General features: G+C 41.3%; 1 protein-coding gene across 1 annotated transcript; it reads right to left on the reverse strand.

Moving 5' to 3' along the window:
• Positions 1 to 1,189: 1,189 nt before the first annotated feature.
• On the reverse strand, positions 1,190 to 4,175 carry CCER1 (coiled-coil glutamate rich protein 1). The gene is made up of 2 exons (XM_077955976.1): positions 2,825 to 4,175; positions 1,190 to 2,779 (listed from the first exon to the last, which is right to left on the reverse strand). Exons 1-2 carry the CDS (start codon positions 3,740 to 3,742, stop codon positions 2,486 to 2,488), a joined length of 1,212 nt encoding a protein of 403 aa, XP_077812102.1. The 5' UTR covers positions 3,743 to 4,175; the 3' UTR covers positions 1,190 to 2,485.
• Between the last annotated feature and the right edge of the window lie 14,549 nt (positions 4,176 to 18,724).

Raw genomic sequence — 18,724 nt, forward strand, 5'->3', positions numbered from 1 at the left:
TGAATAAATTTTGCAAGAGGCTCTCCATGGGAGTTGAGAACTGTGGTGCTCCAATCATGCTGAGCAGGAAACCCTAATATCCCCCTCATTACATGATAGTGGGTGGTTAGAATGGTGAGTGTTCCTGGATGACCAATCCCTTCAACCCCTAACATGGTTTAATTATTTCATATTACCCGTCAGGATTAGTAAAGCATCACAGTATCTGGCTAATTATTAAAAGAAAAAAAAGGTCAGGTAGAGAATCATCAATGACTAATAGTTTTTTCCTCTCCTTATGTTTTGCTGGTGTCCATTTCAGAAGATACGGATGGCATAAAAGTGAGTAGATAATATGGTTTCTGCACCCTTCTCTCACTTGTCATTGGCCGTTGCTTCCAGACATGCTGGTCTTTCTATCCTCAGTTCCTCAAAGGCATCAAGCTCCTCTCAGCTCTTGGCCTTTAGACTTAGGGGTCCCTCTGCCCACAATAAACAGCCTCAGCCTTACTCCTGGGTTCGCTAGTGATCTATGTTTTTATAGTGGTACATTTCCTTCAGACCACTTGCAATGAGCAATCCATCTAACTCATTTTGCTTGGCCTCCAGTAGTTCAATATTTGTTGAATAATGGTTCATGAGCAAGAATGTAGACTCCTGAGGCATTGCATATGTTTACGTCCCTTAAAATAACTAGTGAATAACACCTTTGCATATGAAGGCTATTAATATGTTGTGAATTCTTAAATTTAAAATATTTCGCAGGAAGAAATGGAGAAATATCCAGATGGGATTGTGAATAAATTCAATCCTAAATGAAAAAAAGTCTTCTCCAGTGAGAATATACCTAAGTTTGACCTTTTGATTAAGTGTCGTGAGTAAAGTATTTATGGGTTATGACTTGCATGGATTTATTACCTAGCTTCAGGAGCTGGATTCTTGATTTCCCTCTGCATATATGTATTAGAACAGTAAAACACATAGGGATGGCTACTTTTAATTTTATAGGTCATTCAGAAATTACATCTTGTAGAAAGTAAAGATTTCTTAGAGTTTTGGTTATTCACCACTGCAATTTGGAATGTTTGGTGTAATTTTAAAATTCCTAAGTTTTTGCCCCTTTCTTCTATTCATCCTTTTGACCACTGAAGCATTGCTGCATGGATTTGTGATATTTAAATAATGAGAAATGAGAGGCAAGGTACTTTTATTTAATATTTTTTATTATTTAATAACTTAAGTTTATCACCTTGAAAACTGCAATGTATCAGTAACAATCAACATTCAGGTAAAACATCACCACACATTCTTCTCTTCAACAAATAAATGCTAACTTGTGGTCCAAAGTCAAAAGATGTAATTTCTGAGAAGGCATGTTTAAATTCATCATCTAGGGATATTCTGGAAATATGCTATGGATGGAACTTTTATCAACTGTCCAGGAAGAAATGTATTATTACTTCCTAAAAATGTTTGAACAAAAGCTATTATTTTGAATGATGTATTCTCCATAAGTAATTGCTGTTTAGACATCAGAAATCAGCTCACACAGACTCACGCTTACACATCTTTTACTCTCCTTTATAACAAAGACAAATTGAAAAATGAAGTAAGATATTCTACCCCCAAAAGGTCAATAATCTTTTTCTCTAAAAAAATCTATTCTGCAAAACATTTTTTATGGCTCCTCAGAACTTAGGATAAAGACTCTATCCAATAAAGAGGCTTCAAAACCTAAGCTATGTTCCATTGTTTGCAGTTACCTTGGACTTTAACTAGATGTGCAAGTTGACTTCTAACCATGGGGAATCCTCTCCATGACTGGATTATGGATTGTTGAGGCCATGGCAGATAACCAGTTCCACAGAAGCAACTTCATGTTTTTCTGAGGAAGATCCATAGCACTGTGGAACAAGGAATATCAATAAGCGATGCCACAAGAGACTGCAAATGGGGTTAACAAAATACAGCCCTCAAAAATGAACTCTGATGGTGGAAAAATCTACGAGGTAAAATATTGTTGAAAAAAAATACAGGGATTGAAAATGGCTTCAGTTATGTTAAGAGCACTGGTGAACATTCAGTAGCGTTAGAATGTGCTTTCTTATGCATGTAACAAACTATCTCTTCATGCCAAGCTCATTAAGTGGCTAAGTTGTATAAATTTGTTCAAAAACAAACGCTTTTCCAGCATTTATAGATTTAAAAAAAAAAAAACAGCAACTTTGTTTTCTAGTGGGGAAAACACCAGGTGAAAATATTCTAATGGTAGTAATAAAATACTTGGCCTTTAATCAGTTCCAGTAAAATTATATTTGAAAGCTCCCCCACCACCACCCATAGTCATACACATACGCATCAAATTTTAAGCATTTTATAATGGCCAAAGAAGGTGTTTACATCTGTTTATTAATGGAACTCACTTTTTAATCAGTTTTTAATAAATTGCTAATCCAGTTTAGCCTCAAATCAGTTCCATCCCTTTCCTCAATCCCTTTTCTGATGTCTAACAGTTAAAGTCCTGTGCAGTGAACAGGGATTCCTGTGGCACTTTGGGAATTATCTGCTCTGGGTTTAAAAAAGTGCAGCTTATAAAGTTCTCTCTCTTTTCTTCAGCCTCTACGAAGATTGATAAAGGCATTTCCAGAGGCAAATGAAATTCTTCCCCTCTCTGCTCGTTCTCCTCCAGGACCTCCTCTTCCCCTTCTACCTCCTCCTCCTCCTCCTCCTCCTCCTCCTCCTCCTCCTCCTCCTCCACATATTCAGCCTCTTCGACCTCTTCCTCCTCCTCATCTTCGACCTCTTCCTCTTCCTCATCTTCCACCTCTTCTTCCTCATCTTCGACCTCTTCTTCCTCATCTTCAACCTCTTCTTCCTCCTCCTCGCTCACCTCCTTTGCATCACACACCTCCTGGTCATACTCCTCCTCATCATCATTTTTCTTCTCCTCTTCCTCCACCAGCAACGGGGCAAGAGACTGGTTTTCCTCTGATTTAGGACTGAATGCTAGAGAGGGATTCTGCACAAAGCCATACAGAGCTTCCTGCAGTCCCCAGGTTTCCTCGCTGCCGCCAGGGGGCGCGTCGTTTCCGGAGGATCTGGCCGGGGAGGCCTCGCCGCTCACCGGGGCCTTCTGCGCCCTCAGCGCCTCCTGCTGACGCTCCAGCTTCTCCTGCTGCCGCATGTCCTCGTAGATCTGGTTCATGATGAATTGGGTGGTGTTGGGCGGCGCTCGCATGCCAGGCTCTCTCCACTCGTACAGCTTGACCGGCCGCGGCAGCGTGCTCACATTCGCTGGCGGGCTCCGCGGGGAGGAGCGGCGAGGGTGGTGGCGCAGGCCGCGACCCCTGCGGCCCCAGCGCTTCTTCCTGCCTGGGGGCCTCGCCCAGCTAGGGTTCCAGGACCCGTTCCAGCAGGAGCAGCAGCAAAAGCAGAGAGGGTGCAGGCCATACACCCGAAACACTTGCACTGGGCAATGGAACTTCCGGAATCCTGGAGGGGGTGGGCGCCAGGGCCCTCCCCAGCACCCCCAGTTAAAGCACACGGGTGGTTGGAACCAAAAGCCCGGGCCGTGCTGTTGCTTCGGCTGCTTCCTTGGGGGCCCATACTCGGTCTTGGGGCTATAGCGGTGCGGCCTATTGTACACTGGAGCGCCCTGGCGCCTTCGATGGCAGGACGACCAGGAGCTCAAGGAGGCCGAGTGTGCCCAGCCACCGCCGCCCAGGTTCAGAGGGTCTTCCCTTGTGTCGAGGGTCTGAGTCATCGTTCGGGGAGCTCTGAGAGGTCTAGATGGTAGCGACCCAGAAGCTGTCGTCAAGTTTTGCCAGATAGGACGGTCAGAAGAGCCTCGTCTCGTCACCCTGTCTCTCCACGCAGTGCCACGTGTCTACCCCTGGGATCACGTTTTCTCTCCAGGAGGCCGCTCTCTTCCTGGTTTGCGAGCTCTTCGGTAGTAATCGCTTGTCCTTCGCACCTGGGTTGTCTCACCCAGGTGTGCTGGGTGGGACTGGGGCTGGGCAAGGATGGTGGGGGAGGAAGGTGTTGGCAGGCGACACGCAGTGAGACCCACTCCCGGGTCCCCCCCACACCCGGCTCTGCTGAGGCACGGGCTGGGGCCGGGGGAGGCAGGGGTTGCGCAGTTACCTGCTGCTACCTCTCAACCCAGGTGCTTCACTGTCGCCGTCCTGGCAGGACTGGGGTGGCGAGGGCAGCGGCAGCCTTTAAATACTGGCTGTGGTCTCCCGCGTGCCCACCGCGTTCTTGGTCGCCCAGGGCAACAGCCAATTGGGGTCGAAATCGTCCTCCCTGTGTGCAAGACCGGGTTCTGGCTGGAACCAGGCTCTAGGTGAACATTCGCAGGGGGCTTGTGACGTAGCGTTTGGGGGAGGCGAAGAGGGGCTCAGGCTGGGTTTGTGCTGCTCAATTCAAGCACGTCTGGAGGCAGTTTATCCGAAAGCTTTGTGTCACCTTGAGGCAGGGGTTTAGAAGATGGGCCTTCATCTGAACCCGGTGGGGGCGGGAGAACTTGAGTTTTGAAAACCCCACATTCTACACCTTTGGAGGGTAAAATGACAAAGCCAGGGTAGGGATGCCTATTTTTACATCAAGCACAAGTGTCTTTACATGTACTATATCACCTCTTTTGTATTAATAGAAAATTAATGGAAAATTACTGGAGAAAGAAAACTTGGCCCAACCTCTTACTTTCTGGCCGGTGCCAACTCTTCTTACTCCGGGGAAATGGAATTCATAATACATAAAACAAGGCCACAAACATTTATTATTGCATGTGCTTCCTGACACATAATCCTGTCATCTACCCTGAGAGGTAGGCGTATCTTATCACCTGTCACAGATGAGGGAACTGAGGGGTTAATTTCCCCATGGTTGTGGGGCTAATACATTTTCGGGCTACTATTTAAGCCTAAGCCTGTTTGATGCTAAAGTTAGATTCTTAATGGCATTGCTGTATGTTCTACCAAACCATCAGTAGGACCCTTGTGATAACTAAATGACATGCATTTGGGAACGTACTTTGTTATCGGTAATATACCATACACATGTACCTCAATTAAACAAATACTATTATTACCAGGATGAATACCACAGGTTTGTCCTTGGGAAGAGGAATATTCAGATTGTTTTTCCTTTTGTCCCTTCACTGACCATACAGTCTGTACACAGGAAGCCTTTAAAGCACTGTGGTTAAGCATATGGGTTTTAATTTAAATAAATGGGGTTCAACTTCAACTCACCAATTATTTATCTCTGTAAGCCTCAGTTTCCTTACCCATACCACGATTATACTACCTTTTTTTTTTCTCAAATATATTTATTAAATTATCATGTATAACCAAAATAAGCTTATTTTTTTTTTCAAAGAAAATTTGGCATTACTTTTATTATTTGACAATGCTGCCCATGTACTTGAATATGTCAAATAAGCCCAGTTATTTTAGTATCTCTCTCTTTTTTTATTTATTTATTTATTATTATACTTTAAGTTGTAGGGTACATGTGCATAACATGCAGGTTTGTTACATATGTATACTTGTGCCTTGTTGGTGTGCTGCACCCATCAACTCATCATTTACATCAGGTATAACTCCCAATGCAATCCCTCCCCCCTCCCCCCTCCCCCCTCCCCCCTCCCCCCTACCCCCTCCCCCCTCCCCATGATAGGCCCCGGTGTGTGATGTTCCCGTTCCTGAGTCCAAGTGATCTCATTGTTCAGTTCCCACCTATGAGTGAGAACATGCGGTGTTTGGTTTTCTGTTCTTGTGATAGTTTGCTAAGAATGATGGTTTCCAGCTGCATCCATGTCCCTACAAAGGACACAAACTCATCCTTTTTGATGGCTGCATAGTATTCCATGGTGTATATGTGCCACATTTTCTTAATCCAATCTGTCACTGATGGACATTTGGGTTGATTCCAAGTCTTTGCTATTGTGAATAGTGCCGCAATAAACATACGTGTGCATGTGTCTTTATAGCAGCATAATTTATAATCCTTTGGGTATATACCCAGTAATGGGATGGCTGGGTCATATGGTACATCTAGTTCTAGATCCTTGAGGAATCGCCATACTGTTTTCCATAAAGGTTGAACTAGTTTACAATCCCACCAACAGTGTAAAAGCGTTCCTATTTCTCCACATCCTCTCCAGCACCTGTTGTTTCCTGACTTTTTAATGATCGCCATTCTAACTTGGTGTGAGATGGTATCTCATTGTGGTTTTGATTTGCATTTCTCTGATGGCCAGTGACGATGAGCATTTTTTCATGTGTCTGTTGGCTGTATGAATGTCTTCTTTTGAGAAATGTCTGTTCATATCCTTTGCCCACTTTTTGATGGGGTTGTTTGTTTTTTTCTTGTAAATTCGTTTGAGTTCTTTGTAGGTTCTGGATATTAGCCCTTTGTCAGATGAATAGATTGCAAAAATTTTCTCCCATTCTGTAGGTTGCCTGTTCACTCTGATGGTAGTTTCTTTTGCTGTGCAGAAGCTCTTTAGTTTAATTAGATCCCATTTGTCAATTTTGGCTTTTGCTGCTGTTGCTTTTGGTGTTTTAGACATGAAGTCTTTGCCCATGCCTATGTCCTGAATGGTACTACCTAGGTTTTCCTCTAGGATTTTTATGGTATTAGATCTAACATTTAAGTCTCTAATCCATCTTGAATTAATTTTCGTATAAGGAATAAGGAAAGGATCCAGTTTCAGCTTTCTACTTACGGCTAACCAATTTTCCCAGCACCATTTATTAAATAGGGAATCCTTTCCCCATTTCTTGTTTCTCTCAGGTTTGTCAAAGATCAGATGGCTGTAGATGTGTGGTATTATTTCTGAGGACTCTGTTCTGTTCCATTGGTCCATATCTCTGTTTTGGTACCAGTACCATGCTGTTTTGGTTACTGTAGCCTTGTAGTATAGTTTGAAGTCAGGTAGCGTGATGCCTCCAGCTTTGTTCTTTTGACTTAGGATTGTCTTGGAGATGCGGGCTCTTTTTTGGTTCCATATGAACTTTAAAGCAGTTTTTTCCAATTCTGTGAAGAAACTCGTTGGTAGCTTGATGGGGATGGCATTGAATCTATAAATTACCTTGGGCAGTATGGCCATTTTCACGCTATTGATTCTTCCTATCCATGAGCATGGTATGTTCTTCCATTTGTTTGTGTCCTCTTTTATTTCATTAAGCAGTGGTTTGTAGTTCTCCTTGAAGAGGTCCTTTACATCCCTTGTAAGTTGGATTCCTAGGTATTTTATTCTCTTTGAAGCAATTGTGAGTGGAAGTTCATTCCTGATTTGGCTCTCTGTTCGTCTGTTACTGGTGTATAAGAATGCTTGTGATTTTTGCACATTAATTTTGTATCCTGAGACTTTGCTGAAGTTGCTTATCAGCTTAAGGAGATTTTGGGCTGAGACAATGGGGTTTTCTAAATATACAATCATGTCATCTGCAAACAGGGACAATTTGACTTCTTCTTTTCCTAACTGAATACCCTTGATTTCTTTCTCTTGCCTGATTGCCCTAGCCAGAACTTCCAACACTATGTTGAATAGGAGTGGTGAGAGAGGGCATCCCTGTCTTGTGCCAGTTTTCAAAGGGAATTTTTTCAGTTTTTGCCCATTCAGTATGATATTGGCTGTGGGTTTGTCATAGATAGCTCTTATTATTTTGAGGTACATTCCATCAATACCGAATTTATTGAGCGTTTTTAGCATGAAGGGCTGTTGAATTTTGTCAAAAGCCTTTTCTGCATCTATTGAGATAATCATGTGGTTCTTGTCTTTGGTTCTGTTTATATGCTGGATTATGTTTATTGATTTGCGAATGTTGAACCAGCCTTGCATCCCAGGGATGAAGCCCACTTGATCATGGTGGATAAGCTTTTTGATGTGTTGCTGAATCCGGTTTGCCAGTATTTTATTGAGGATTTTTGCATCGATGTTCATCAGGGATATTGGTCTAAAATTCTCTTTTTTTGTTGTGTCTCTGCCAGGCTTTGGTATCAGGATGATGTTGGCCTCATAAAATGAGTTAGGGAGGATTCCCTCTTTTTCTATTGCTTGGAATAGTTTCAGAAGGAATGGTACCAACTCCTCCTTGTACCTCTGGTAGAATTCAGCTGTGAATCCATCTGGTCCTGGACTTTTTTTGGTTGGTAGGCTATTAATTATTGCCTCAATTTCAGAGCCTGCTATTGGTCTATTCAGGGATTCAACTTCTTCCTGGTTTAGTCTTGGAAGAGTGTAAGTGTCCAGGAAATTATCCATTTCTTCTAGATTTTCCAGTTTATTTGCGTAGAGGTGTTTATAGTATTCTCTGATGGTAGTTTGTATTTCTGTGGGGTCGGTGGTGATATCCCCTTTATCATTTTTAATTGCGTCGATTTGATTCTTCTCTCTTTTCTTCTTTATTAGTCTTGCTAGTGGTCTATCAATTTTGTTGATCTTTTCAAAAAACCAACTCCTGGATTCATTGATTTTTTGGAGGGTTTTTTGTGTCTCTATCTCTTTCAGTTCTGCTCTGTTCTTAGTTATTTCTTGCCTTCTGCTAGCTTTCGAATGTGTTTGCTCTTGCTTCTCTAGTTCTTTTAATTGCGATGTTAGAGTGTCAATTTTAGATCTTTCCAGCTTTCTCTTGTGGGCATTTAGTGCTATAAATTTCCCTCTACACACTGCTTTAAATGTGTCCCAGAGATTCTGGTATGTTGTATCTTTGTTCTCATTGGTTTCAAAGAACATCTTTATTTCTGCCTTCATTTCGTTATGTACCCAGTAGTCATTCAGGAGCAGGTTGTTCAGTTTCCATGTAGTTGAGCGGTTTTGATTGAGTTTCTTAGTCCTGAGTTCTAGTTTGATTGCACTGTGATCTGAGAGACAGTTTGTTATAATTTCTGTTCTTGTACATTTGCTGAGGAGTGCTTTGCTTCCAATTATGTGGTCAATTTTGGAGTAAGTACGATGTGGTGCTGAGAAGAATGTATATTCTGTTGATTTGGGGTGGAGAGTTCTATAGATGTCTATTAGGTCTGCTTGCTGCAGAGATGAGTTCAATTCCTGGATATCCTTGTTAACTTTCTGTCTCGTTGATCTGTCTAATGTTGACAGTGGAGTGTTGAAGTCTCCCATTATTATTGTATGGGAGTCTAAGTCTCTTTGTAAGTCTCTAAGGACTTGCTTTATGAATCTGGGTGCTCCTGTATTGGGTGCATATATATTTAGGATAGTTAGCTCTTCCTGTTGAATTGATCCCTTTACCATTATGTAATGGCCTTCTTTGTCTCTTTTGATCTTTGATGGTTTAAAGTCTGTTTTATCAGAGACTAGTATTGCAACCCCCGCTTTTTTTTGTTCTCCATTTGCTTGGTAAATCTTCCTCCATCCCTTTATTTTGAGCCTATGTATGTCTCTGCGTGTGAGATGGGTCTCCTGAATACAGCAGACTGATGGGTCTTGACTCTTTATCCAGTTTGCCAGTCTATGTCTTTTAATTGGAGCATTTAGTCCATTTACATTTAAGGTTAAGATTGTTATGTGTGAACTTGATCCTGCCATTATGATATTAACTGGTTATTTTGCTCGTTAGTTGATGCAGTTTCTTCCTAGCCTCGATGGTCTTTACATTTTGGCATGTTTTTGCAATGGCTGGTACTGGTTGTTCCTTTCCATGTTTAGTGCTTCCTTCAGGGTCTCTTGTAAGGCAGGCCTAGTGGTGACAAAATCTCTAAGCATTTGCTTATCTGTAAAGGATTTTATTTCTCCTTCACTTATGAAACTTAGTTTGGCTGGATATGAAATTCTGGGTTGAAAATTCTTTTCTTTAAGAATGTTGAATATTGGCCCCCACTCTCTTCTGGCTTGGAGAGTTTCTGCCGAGAGATCTGCTGTTAGTCTGATGGGCTTCCCTTTGTGGGTAACCCGACCTTTCTCTCTGGCTGCCCTTAAGAATTTTTCCTTCATTTCAACTTTGGTGAATCTGGCAATTATGTATCTTGGAGTTGCTCTTCTTGAGGAGTATCTTTGTGGCGTTCTCTGTATTTCCTGGATTTGAATGTTGGCCTGCCCTACTAGGTTGGGGAAGTTCTCCTGGATGATATCCTGAAGAGTGTTTTCCACCTTTGTTCCATTTTCCCCCTCACTTTCAGGCACCCCAATCAGACGTAGATTTGGTCTTTTTACATAATCCCATACTTCTTGCAGGCTTTGTTCATTTCTTTTTCTTCTTTTTTCTTTTGGTTTCTCTTCTCGCTTCATTTCATTCATTTGATCCTCAATCGCTGATACTCTTTCTTCCAGTTGATCGAGTCGGTTACTGAAGCTTGTGCATTTGTCACGTATTTCTCGTGTCATGGTTTTCATCTCTTTCATTTCGTTTATGACCTTCTCTGCATTAATTACTCTAGCCATCAATTCTTCCACTTTTTTTTCAAGATTTTTAGTTTCTTTGCGCTGGGTACGTAATTCCTCCTTTAGCTCTGAGAAATTTGATGGACTGAAGCCTTCTTTTCTCATCTCGTCAAAGTCATTCTCCGTCCAGCTTTGATCCGTTGCTGGCGATGAGCTGCGCTCCTTTGCCGGGGGAGATGTGTTCTTATTTTTTGAATTTCCAGCTTTTCTGCCCTGCTTTTTCCCCATCTTTGTGGTTTTATCTGCCTCTGGTCTTTGATGATGGTGATGTACTGATGGGGTTTTGGTGTAGGTGTCCTTCCTGTTTGATAGTTTTCCTTCTAACAGTCAGGACCCTCAGCTGTAGGTCTGTTGGAGATTGCTTGAGGTCCACTCCAGACCCTGTTTGCCTGGGTATCAGCAGCAGAGGCTGCAGAAGATAGAATATTTCTGAACAGCGAGTGTACCTGTCTGATTCTTGCTTTGGAAGCTTCCTCTCAGGGGTGTACTCGACCCTGTGAGGTGTGGGGTGTCAGACTGCCCCTAGTGGGGGATGTCTCCCAGTTAGGCTGCTCAGGGGTCAGGGACCCACTTGAGCAGGGAGTCTGTCCCTTCTCAGATCTCAACCTCCGTGTTGGGAGATCCACTGCTCTCTTCAAAGCTGTCAGACAGAGTCGTTTGCATCTGCAGAGGTTTCTGCTGTGTTTGTTATTGTTTACTGTGCCCTGTCCCCAGAGGTGGAGTCTACAGAGACAGGCAGGTTTCCTTGAGCTGCTGTGAGCTCCACCCAGTTCGAGCTTCCCAGCGGCTTTGTTTACCTACTTAAGCCTCAGCAATGGCGGGCGCCCCTCCCCCAGCCTCGCTGCTGCCTTGCCGGTAGATCACAGACTGCTGTGCTAGCAATGAGGGAGGCTCCGTGGGTGTGGGACCCTCCCGGCCATGTGTGGGATATGATCTCCTGGTGTGCCAGTTTGCTTAAAGCGCAGTATTGGGGTGGGAGTTACCCGATTTTCCAGGTGTTGTGTGTCTCAGTTCCCCTGGCTAGGAAAAGGGATTCCCTTCCCCCTTGCGCTTCCCAGGTGAGGCAATGCCTCGCCCTGCTTCAGCTCTCGCTGGTCGGGCTGCAGCAGCTGACCAGCACCGATCCTCTGGCACTCCCCAGTGAGATGAACCCAGTACCTCAGTTGAAAATGCAGAAATCACCGGTCTTCTGTGTCGCTCGCGCTGGGAGTTGGAGACTGGAGCTGTTCCTATTCGGCCATCTTGCTCCGCCCCCGATTATACTACCTTTTCCATACAGTTGTGTAAAGAGTTAAATGCATATAGCAGGTCCTCTAATAATGTTTTGCTCAATATCATTTCCTTATAACATTGCTGAGGCAAAACAACAACCATAACAAAACCACGTTTCAGTATATGTCTTTTCATTTAAAAGTAGCAGTTTCCACGAACCTATGATGCAAAGTGAGGGACTTACTGTAATTCCTTAAAGCACTTAGTGCAGGTACCCTGTAAGTACTCAGTAACTCTTAACCGTCATCCTTATATTTAAATACTTAATGACTTACAAAAGAGGTGATATCGGACATGTAAAGACACTTGTGCTTGATGTAAAAATAGGCATCCCAACCCTGGCTTGTGTCCTTTTCTTGTCCTTCTTTGTAAAACGTAAAGGAAAGTGCTACCATACTCGATCCTAGAGAAAACTGTCTCAGTGTCTATCCCTTTATTGCTTTTCTATGCTGAGTGGAATTGCACAAAATGGAACACTGACCGCTGGGAACTTCGGTCTATATAAGGCTCCATTAAATGCCAGAAAAGCAGAATGTGTGAAAGCCCTGAAGCTAGCAACGGTCATTTATGCATTCCTGGCTTAAAATAGAGAACAGTGTAGGGGGTTTTGGATCAGGACTCCAACATTTGCCCTGAGACCTGTAGAATCCACAGGCTTCATTTAATTTCATTTGCTCTGGGGTTTGCTGAGGACAAGCCTGTTTGACTCAAAAGTACAGAATGCTGACATGTTTAGCCTGCAGTATCCCTTTCTAGATATGGACTCACCTTTGGCAGTTATTCTGACCCTGCTCTGCTTACGCAAAATTGAATGGTGAGAGCCCAGATTTATTTTTTTCTAAGGACCTATGTGTCATGCAAAAATGGGTTTTAATTGAGAGCATTACAGATGGACCATGTTGCTGTATTGGAATTCCAACCAGTTTCTTTTTTTTTTTTTTTTTTTTTTTTTTGAGACGGAGTCTCACTCTGTTGCCCAGGCTGGAGTGCAGTGGCCGGATCTCAGCTCACTGCAAGCTCCGCCTCCCAGGTTCACGCCATTCTCCTGCCTCAGCCTCCCAAGTAGCTGGGACTACAGGCGCCCACCACCTCGCCCGGCTATTTTTTTGTATTTTTTTAGTAGAGACGGGGTTTCACCGTGTTAGCCAGGATGGTCTCGATCTCCCGACCTCGTGATCCGCCCGTCTCGGCCTCCCAAACTGCTGGGATTACAGGCTTGAGCCACTGCGCCCGGCCTTTCTTTTTGTTTTAAAATAGATGGTTAACTCATTTTACAGGTAATTAAGGACATCATTTTTTGATCAGTTGATGTGACCTTTATACAGCTAACCTTGGCATTATATACTTTTTGCATAGTGAGAATATTTATTCTCCCTACTAAAAAGCATTGACACGTTATTGCTTTGCCCAAATTTTCTTAAGAGAAGCAGCAATTTATTATTTTGATTATGATTTTAGTTTTACAAAGATTGCACTTATAATACAAGTTTTGAATGTACTGGTAAATCGTCCAAGAAAATTTACCACTGAAGCATGTTAAAAATCAGACATTTATTTAATTTTTAAAGACACACTTTTATAGTTTTTTTAATGACAAATGATTGTGTGTGTGTGTGTGTGTGTGTATATATATAGCACCATGTGATGTTTCCATACATATATACTTTATGGAATGATCAAATTAGGCTAATTAGTATATTACTTCAAGTATTTGTCATTTAATTTTGGTGAGAATTTAAAATCCTCTCTTGGCTATTTTGAAATACACAAGACATTAGTGTTCATTGTAGTCACCTTGATGTGCATTAGAACACCAAACTTACTCCTTCTCCGTACCTGTAACTTTGTACCTGTTGACCAATGTAAGGACACATTTTTAATTGACCCATATTCTTTCAGTACCATGAAATGAAATATTCTGATTCAATATTGAATATAACACATTCATCCTGTTGTTGAATACTGTATTAGTTTTCTGTTGCTGCATAACAAATGACCACAACCTTGGTTACTTAAAACAATATACATTTATTATCTCAAGGTTTTCAGGAGTCAGGAGTCCAGGAATAGCCTAGTGGGTCCTCTGTCCAGGGGTTCAACAGGCTGTGATATGGTTTGGCTGTGTCCCTACCCAAATCTCATCTTGAATTGTAACTCCCATAATTCCCACATGTTATGGGAAGGACCCGGTGGGAGATAATTGAATCATGAGGGTGGTTTCCCCATAATGTTCTCATGGTAGTGAATAAGTCTCACGAGATCTGATGGTATTCTAAGGGAAACACCTTTCACTTGCTTCATATTCTCTCTTGCCTGCTGCCATGTAAGACGTGATTTTGCTCCTCCTTTACCTTCTGCCATAAGTGTGAGGCCTCCCCAGCCGAGTAGAACTGTGAGTCCATTAAACCTCTTTTTCTTTATAAATTATGCAGTTACAGGTATGTCTTTACTAGCAGCATGAGAACAGACTGCTACAGGCTGTAATTAAGGTTTTGAATGGTTTGAGTTCTCGTTGATGTGCTCAACTCAGAAAAATTCACACCTAAGATCATTTATGGCATTGGCAGAATTTATTCCCTGTGGCTCTAAGACTGATGGCCCTGCCTTTTAGCTGTCTGTTGGCTGGAGGCCACCTTTAGGACTTGAGGCCACCCACTAGTCTTAGAGGCTAAGGGCAGTTTAGACACTGCCCACAGCAAGAACTGTGGGCTTCCTCAACAGGGCTGCTCACATCATCAAACTGGCAAAGATAATCTCCGTAGTTTCTCCTAGCAAGATGGAAAGTTGCAGATGTAAATACAGACATATACACGTGTGTGTGTGAAAATGTGTGGCTGTTTATCATAATCCTGGCCTTGACATTCTTGCCTTGACATAATCCTTGGCTTTCTATCACCTCTGCCATCCTCTGTGGGTTAGAAGCAAGGCCCACGTCCCCGTGGACACGCAGTGTGGAGGGGTTGGGGCGTAGGTTCTGCTATGTTTTATGTTGTGCAGAGCATTACGTTTTTAAGTTGAAAACATATTGCAATTTTGGTGTTGGTTTTTGTGCATTTGTGTGACTTGAAATGAAGAGTTCTAACACTTGATGGCAGTAGTAGCTCATTCAAAATATAGTCAGCAACCGTTCCTATACAAAACAAACTGAGAAGTAAACACCTCATTTTTGTGTTTTATCATAAATTCAACTTTTAAACAATTCCAGGTTGCAATATTAATTACCTTTTATTCTTGTGCGTAGAATTGGGTGCTTTTATTTATTATACTTTAGCATTTTTCAATTGACTTTGAAAAAGCAAACCTCTGCCAATTAAACTTGTAAATAAAATTCTTCAGAGAGAAGTTGGATATGCCCAATCCAGTCAGATAAATTAAATTCAACAAATATTTTTTAGATCCATCTATGTCACTAATACAGTGCTATGTGATACAAAAATAGAATGCATGTTTGCTTAAAGTAGTTTTAAAGTATAATGTATTCTGTGGCAGTAGTATGCAGTGTTCATTTTTTTCTTGGCAAATAACCTGTAATATTTAGAGAAAAATAAACATATATAGCCATTGAATAGAAGAAAAAACAATTTGATGCTTAAAAATATATGTTCTGTCAGGCTTGCCTTTCCCTATTGCTGACATCCACGCAACAGGATTTTAAAACCAAAGGGTCAACGCCATCTTGTGGTCACAAAGTCTGAGTACAAAGTATTAAGCCTTTCTAGCTTTTCAAAGGTGGGATAGAGATTCAAAGGGACATATTGCTTTCTCTTAACAATTTGGGAAATTTGGGGTTAGTTTGCAGATTTTTGAGGTGTGTTGTGCATCAGGGAACACCATTGTGGTTTTTTTCCATTTATAAATCCTCGAGTCATTTTAAGCAAATTTTGAAGAGGGAGTTAACTTTGTGATGACAAAGACAATGTTTCTATAGATTCAGAGAAATAAGAAATGCCAGTTTTACAAATCATAGTACTATGTGTAGGTATTATTTGCTACCACCTTTTGAAGTTATTATTGATCCTATAACAGTTCAAGATTTGCAGAGGATTAACACAGCATGTTGTAGTTATCACATCTGAAAAATCTGAACATTCAGAAATACTTAGATGGGAATTGTTAGCCTGGTCATGTTTGCTTATAAGTAGTTTTAAAGTATAATGTATTCTGGGGCAGTAGGATGCAGTGTTCATTTTTTTCTTGGCAAATTAACCTGTAATGTTTAGAGAAAAATAAACATATATAACAACTGAATAGGAAAAGAAAGCAATTTGATGCTTAAAAATATGTTATGTTTTAATCAGAAGTCAGTTTTAAATTTAGAGTTTTCAAATAAGAATGTGAGGTATTTGAAATGGCCACTTAAATATGATACATTTAGCATCATCACTAAAATATTATCATCACATTTTAAGAGTTATAGTAAGCACTTTGTCTTAGGGTTCATGTAAAACTATATCTGCAAAGCAACCTTATTGGGAGGCAGTCATAATGCCTGTGAGAATGTTGGCTAGCACCATAACATTTGTATAATATTGCCCTTTTTATCCCAGTATTTTATTTTGTTTATTTCATTTTATTTCTTGCTAAAGACTCATCTTCCCCCAGATTCTGTAATAATTGTATGCTGAGTAGGCTGTGAGGACAGAAAGTTATTCTATGCCATTTGTGGGGGAAATCTGTTATCATCAATAATGTTCTTGTAGGCAGGACCTCATTAAGACTTCCATGGACCCCTTTCTTCATAAAAAATTAGTTAAACTCTATTTTATGGCTTATTGCTACAGAAAAGAATATAATCCAGGTTTCACTGATTATTGCACATACATTATTATTACCACGTTCTCTTTATTTTAAAAGAAACTAAATATTTTCATATGTTCCAAAGACTCCTGCAAGCTGTGGGCACTGTGCCTACTGTACCTAATGAATAAGTCAGTACTGTCTGCTGGGAGTCTCCTCTTACCCTGATGGCACTAAGTATCTCAGTCCGTCTTTTTGCTGATTTTCCAGAGGCTGAAGTATTTGGAGGACTACTCTGGCCTCAGGAAATGGTCTCTCCATGGTGCTTGAAATAAGGCACTAGACCAGTGGGAAGTCACTGTTGCATACAAAAAGCCGGTGCTGATCTTTGCATCTTTGTCCAGCCTGTACACCATTTTCTTTATTTTATAAAACTGGAAAAAGGCATGTCTGTGGTACTTGAGGTGCAACAATGGAGTCAAATAGCACAGGATTTAGGAGTCGGCTGTTGATCCAGGCCAAGTTATTTAATCTCTCTTCTCTGATTTGTGACTTGGAATAGTGATTGTCTCCAGCTCCTAGGATATTGTGAATTAATACATGCTGAACACCTTAGTGGATGCCTGGCATATAGTTTGTATCCTCTAGTTGGTTGCTATTATAACAACATGTGTATACATGAATTAACTTTAAAACTACTTTTAATATGCTTCAAAGTTAAACACCAGGCCTAAAAATGATGTTCTGACACTATCCTCTAAGGTGTACTCTTATATGGCTTCTTCTATTTCATAGCAGTCATGTTGTGTAGCTCTTATTTCTTTTTTAATAAGAGTTGAGCAAAGTTGTCCTGTGGCTGTATGGACACTCTGGGAGCTACAAGTTTGTCTACTGACAATGTTAATCATTTAACCTCATTAAAATGCATACACAATAAGATATAGCAAATGATTTTTCTTTCTTATTACTTTCATTTATATTTCCCACAAATGCAAGCAAAAGTAACATTAGAATGTAGTTTTATCTAAAAATATGTCTACATGTTTAAAATAACTGAACTTTTCAAAGAATCATTGCAATTCTTTTTGTTAAACTATAACAAATGAATCAAAACCAAATCATCCACTTGGCTACCTCACTGGCATAGCAGAAATTGAAAAGTCAGTGACATTGTGTATTTCTTTGTCCACATAGAGACATCATCAAAGGGTAGCTATTCCATCCCAGAGATACAATAATAAAAAGCTTTCATTAAATGTTACTAATATTTCCTTATTATTCCCACTGCTATCATCACTATTTTTTATGTCTTTCTAGGAGGATTTAAGAGTAGAGAAAGAAGGGCATTATCTGTGGTGAATCACCACTTGCTTATACTACTAGGATTTGCAGATTGTGTTAGGTAGAATTTTAAAGATAGGTCTCTGAGATTCCTGCCTTCTGGTTATTCAAACATTCTTCTAGGTATTGTTAAAAAACAATTACAGGGCCGGGTGTGGTGGGTCACACCTTTAATCCCAACACTTTGGGAGGCACGCAGATCACTTCAGGAGATCTAGACTATCCTGGCCAACATACTGAAACCCCATCTCTACTAAAAATACAAGAAAAAAAAAATAGCTGGATGTGGTGGTGTTATGCCCAGACCGTTTATTCCCCGAAGAAGACCACCAGAGTCCAGAGTCAAAGCTAAGCAGCAAGGATCTTTATTACAGGTTCGAACCTGGAACTCTCCCTCGCTCGTGAAACGAGACGGGCAGGAGAGCTCCCCCACTGAGCTCCGAGCAGTGTTATATAGTCTAAGAAAAGTGGGCATAGAGTTGTTATACAAATCAGATATATGATTGGCTAGTGTTTGAACAAGGCGATTTGGCTAACTATGATTGGTTCCCGCCATTTCTGATATTTTGGTTCAAACTTTGAGGCGGGAGAGCAGGTTTATGGCAGCAAGAGTTTATCTTACTTAAACACGTCTTGTGACCTTGCCTCAGAACTTACAAAATCTCTGGTATGTGCAAAACAAAATCTCTGGTACGTGCAGAAAACCAGGTACTCACAGAACTTACGAAATCTCTGGTATGTGCAAAGATTAGAGAGCAGAACAAGGGTGTAGCGGGTGGGGGGCGGGTACACATCTATCTTTGTGTCCTTTCAGTGGCACACACTTGTAGTCCCAGCTACTAGAGAGGCTGAGGCAGGAGAATTGCTTGAACCCGGGAGGCAGAGGTTGCAGTGAGCCGAAACCATGCCACTGCACTCCAGCCGAGAGTCCGTCTCAAAAAAAAAAAAAAAAAAAAAAGCAGATATAATTAAAGCCCCAAACCA

This window comes from Macaca mulatta, chromosome 11, assembly GCF_049350105.2.
Source record: "Macaca mulatta isolate MMU2019108-1 chromosome 11, T2T-MMU8v2.0, whole genome shotgun sequence".
Classification (NCBI taxonomy): domain Eukaryota; kingdom Metazoa; phylum Chordata; class Mammalia; order Primates; family Cercopithecidae; genus Macaca; species Macaca mulatta.

Coding starts and splice junctions, on each gene's coding strand:
- CCER1 (XM_077955976.1), bottom strand. CDS start 3,742: ATGACTCAGACCCTCGACACAAGGGAAGACCCTCTGAACCTGGGCGGC. Junction 2,780..2,824: donor TTGAAGATGAGGAAGAAGAG/GTCGAAGATGAG, acceptor GAAGAGGAAGAG/GTCGAAGATGAGGAGGAGGA.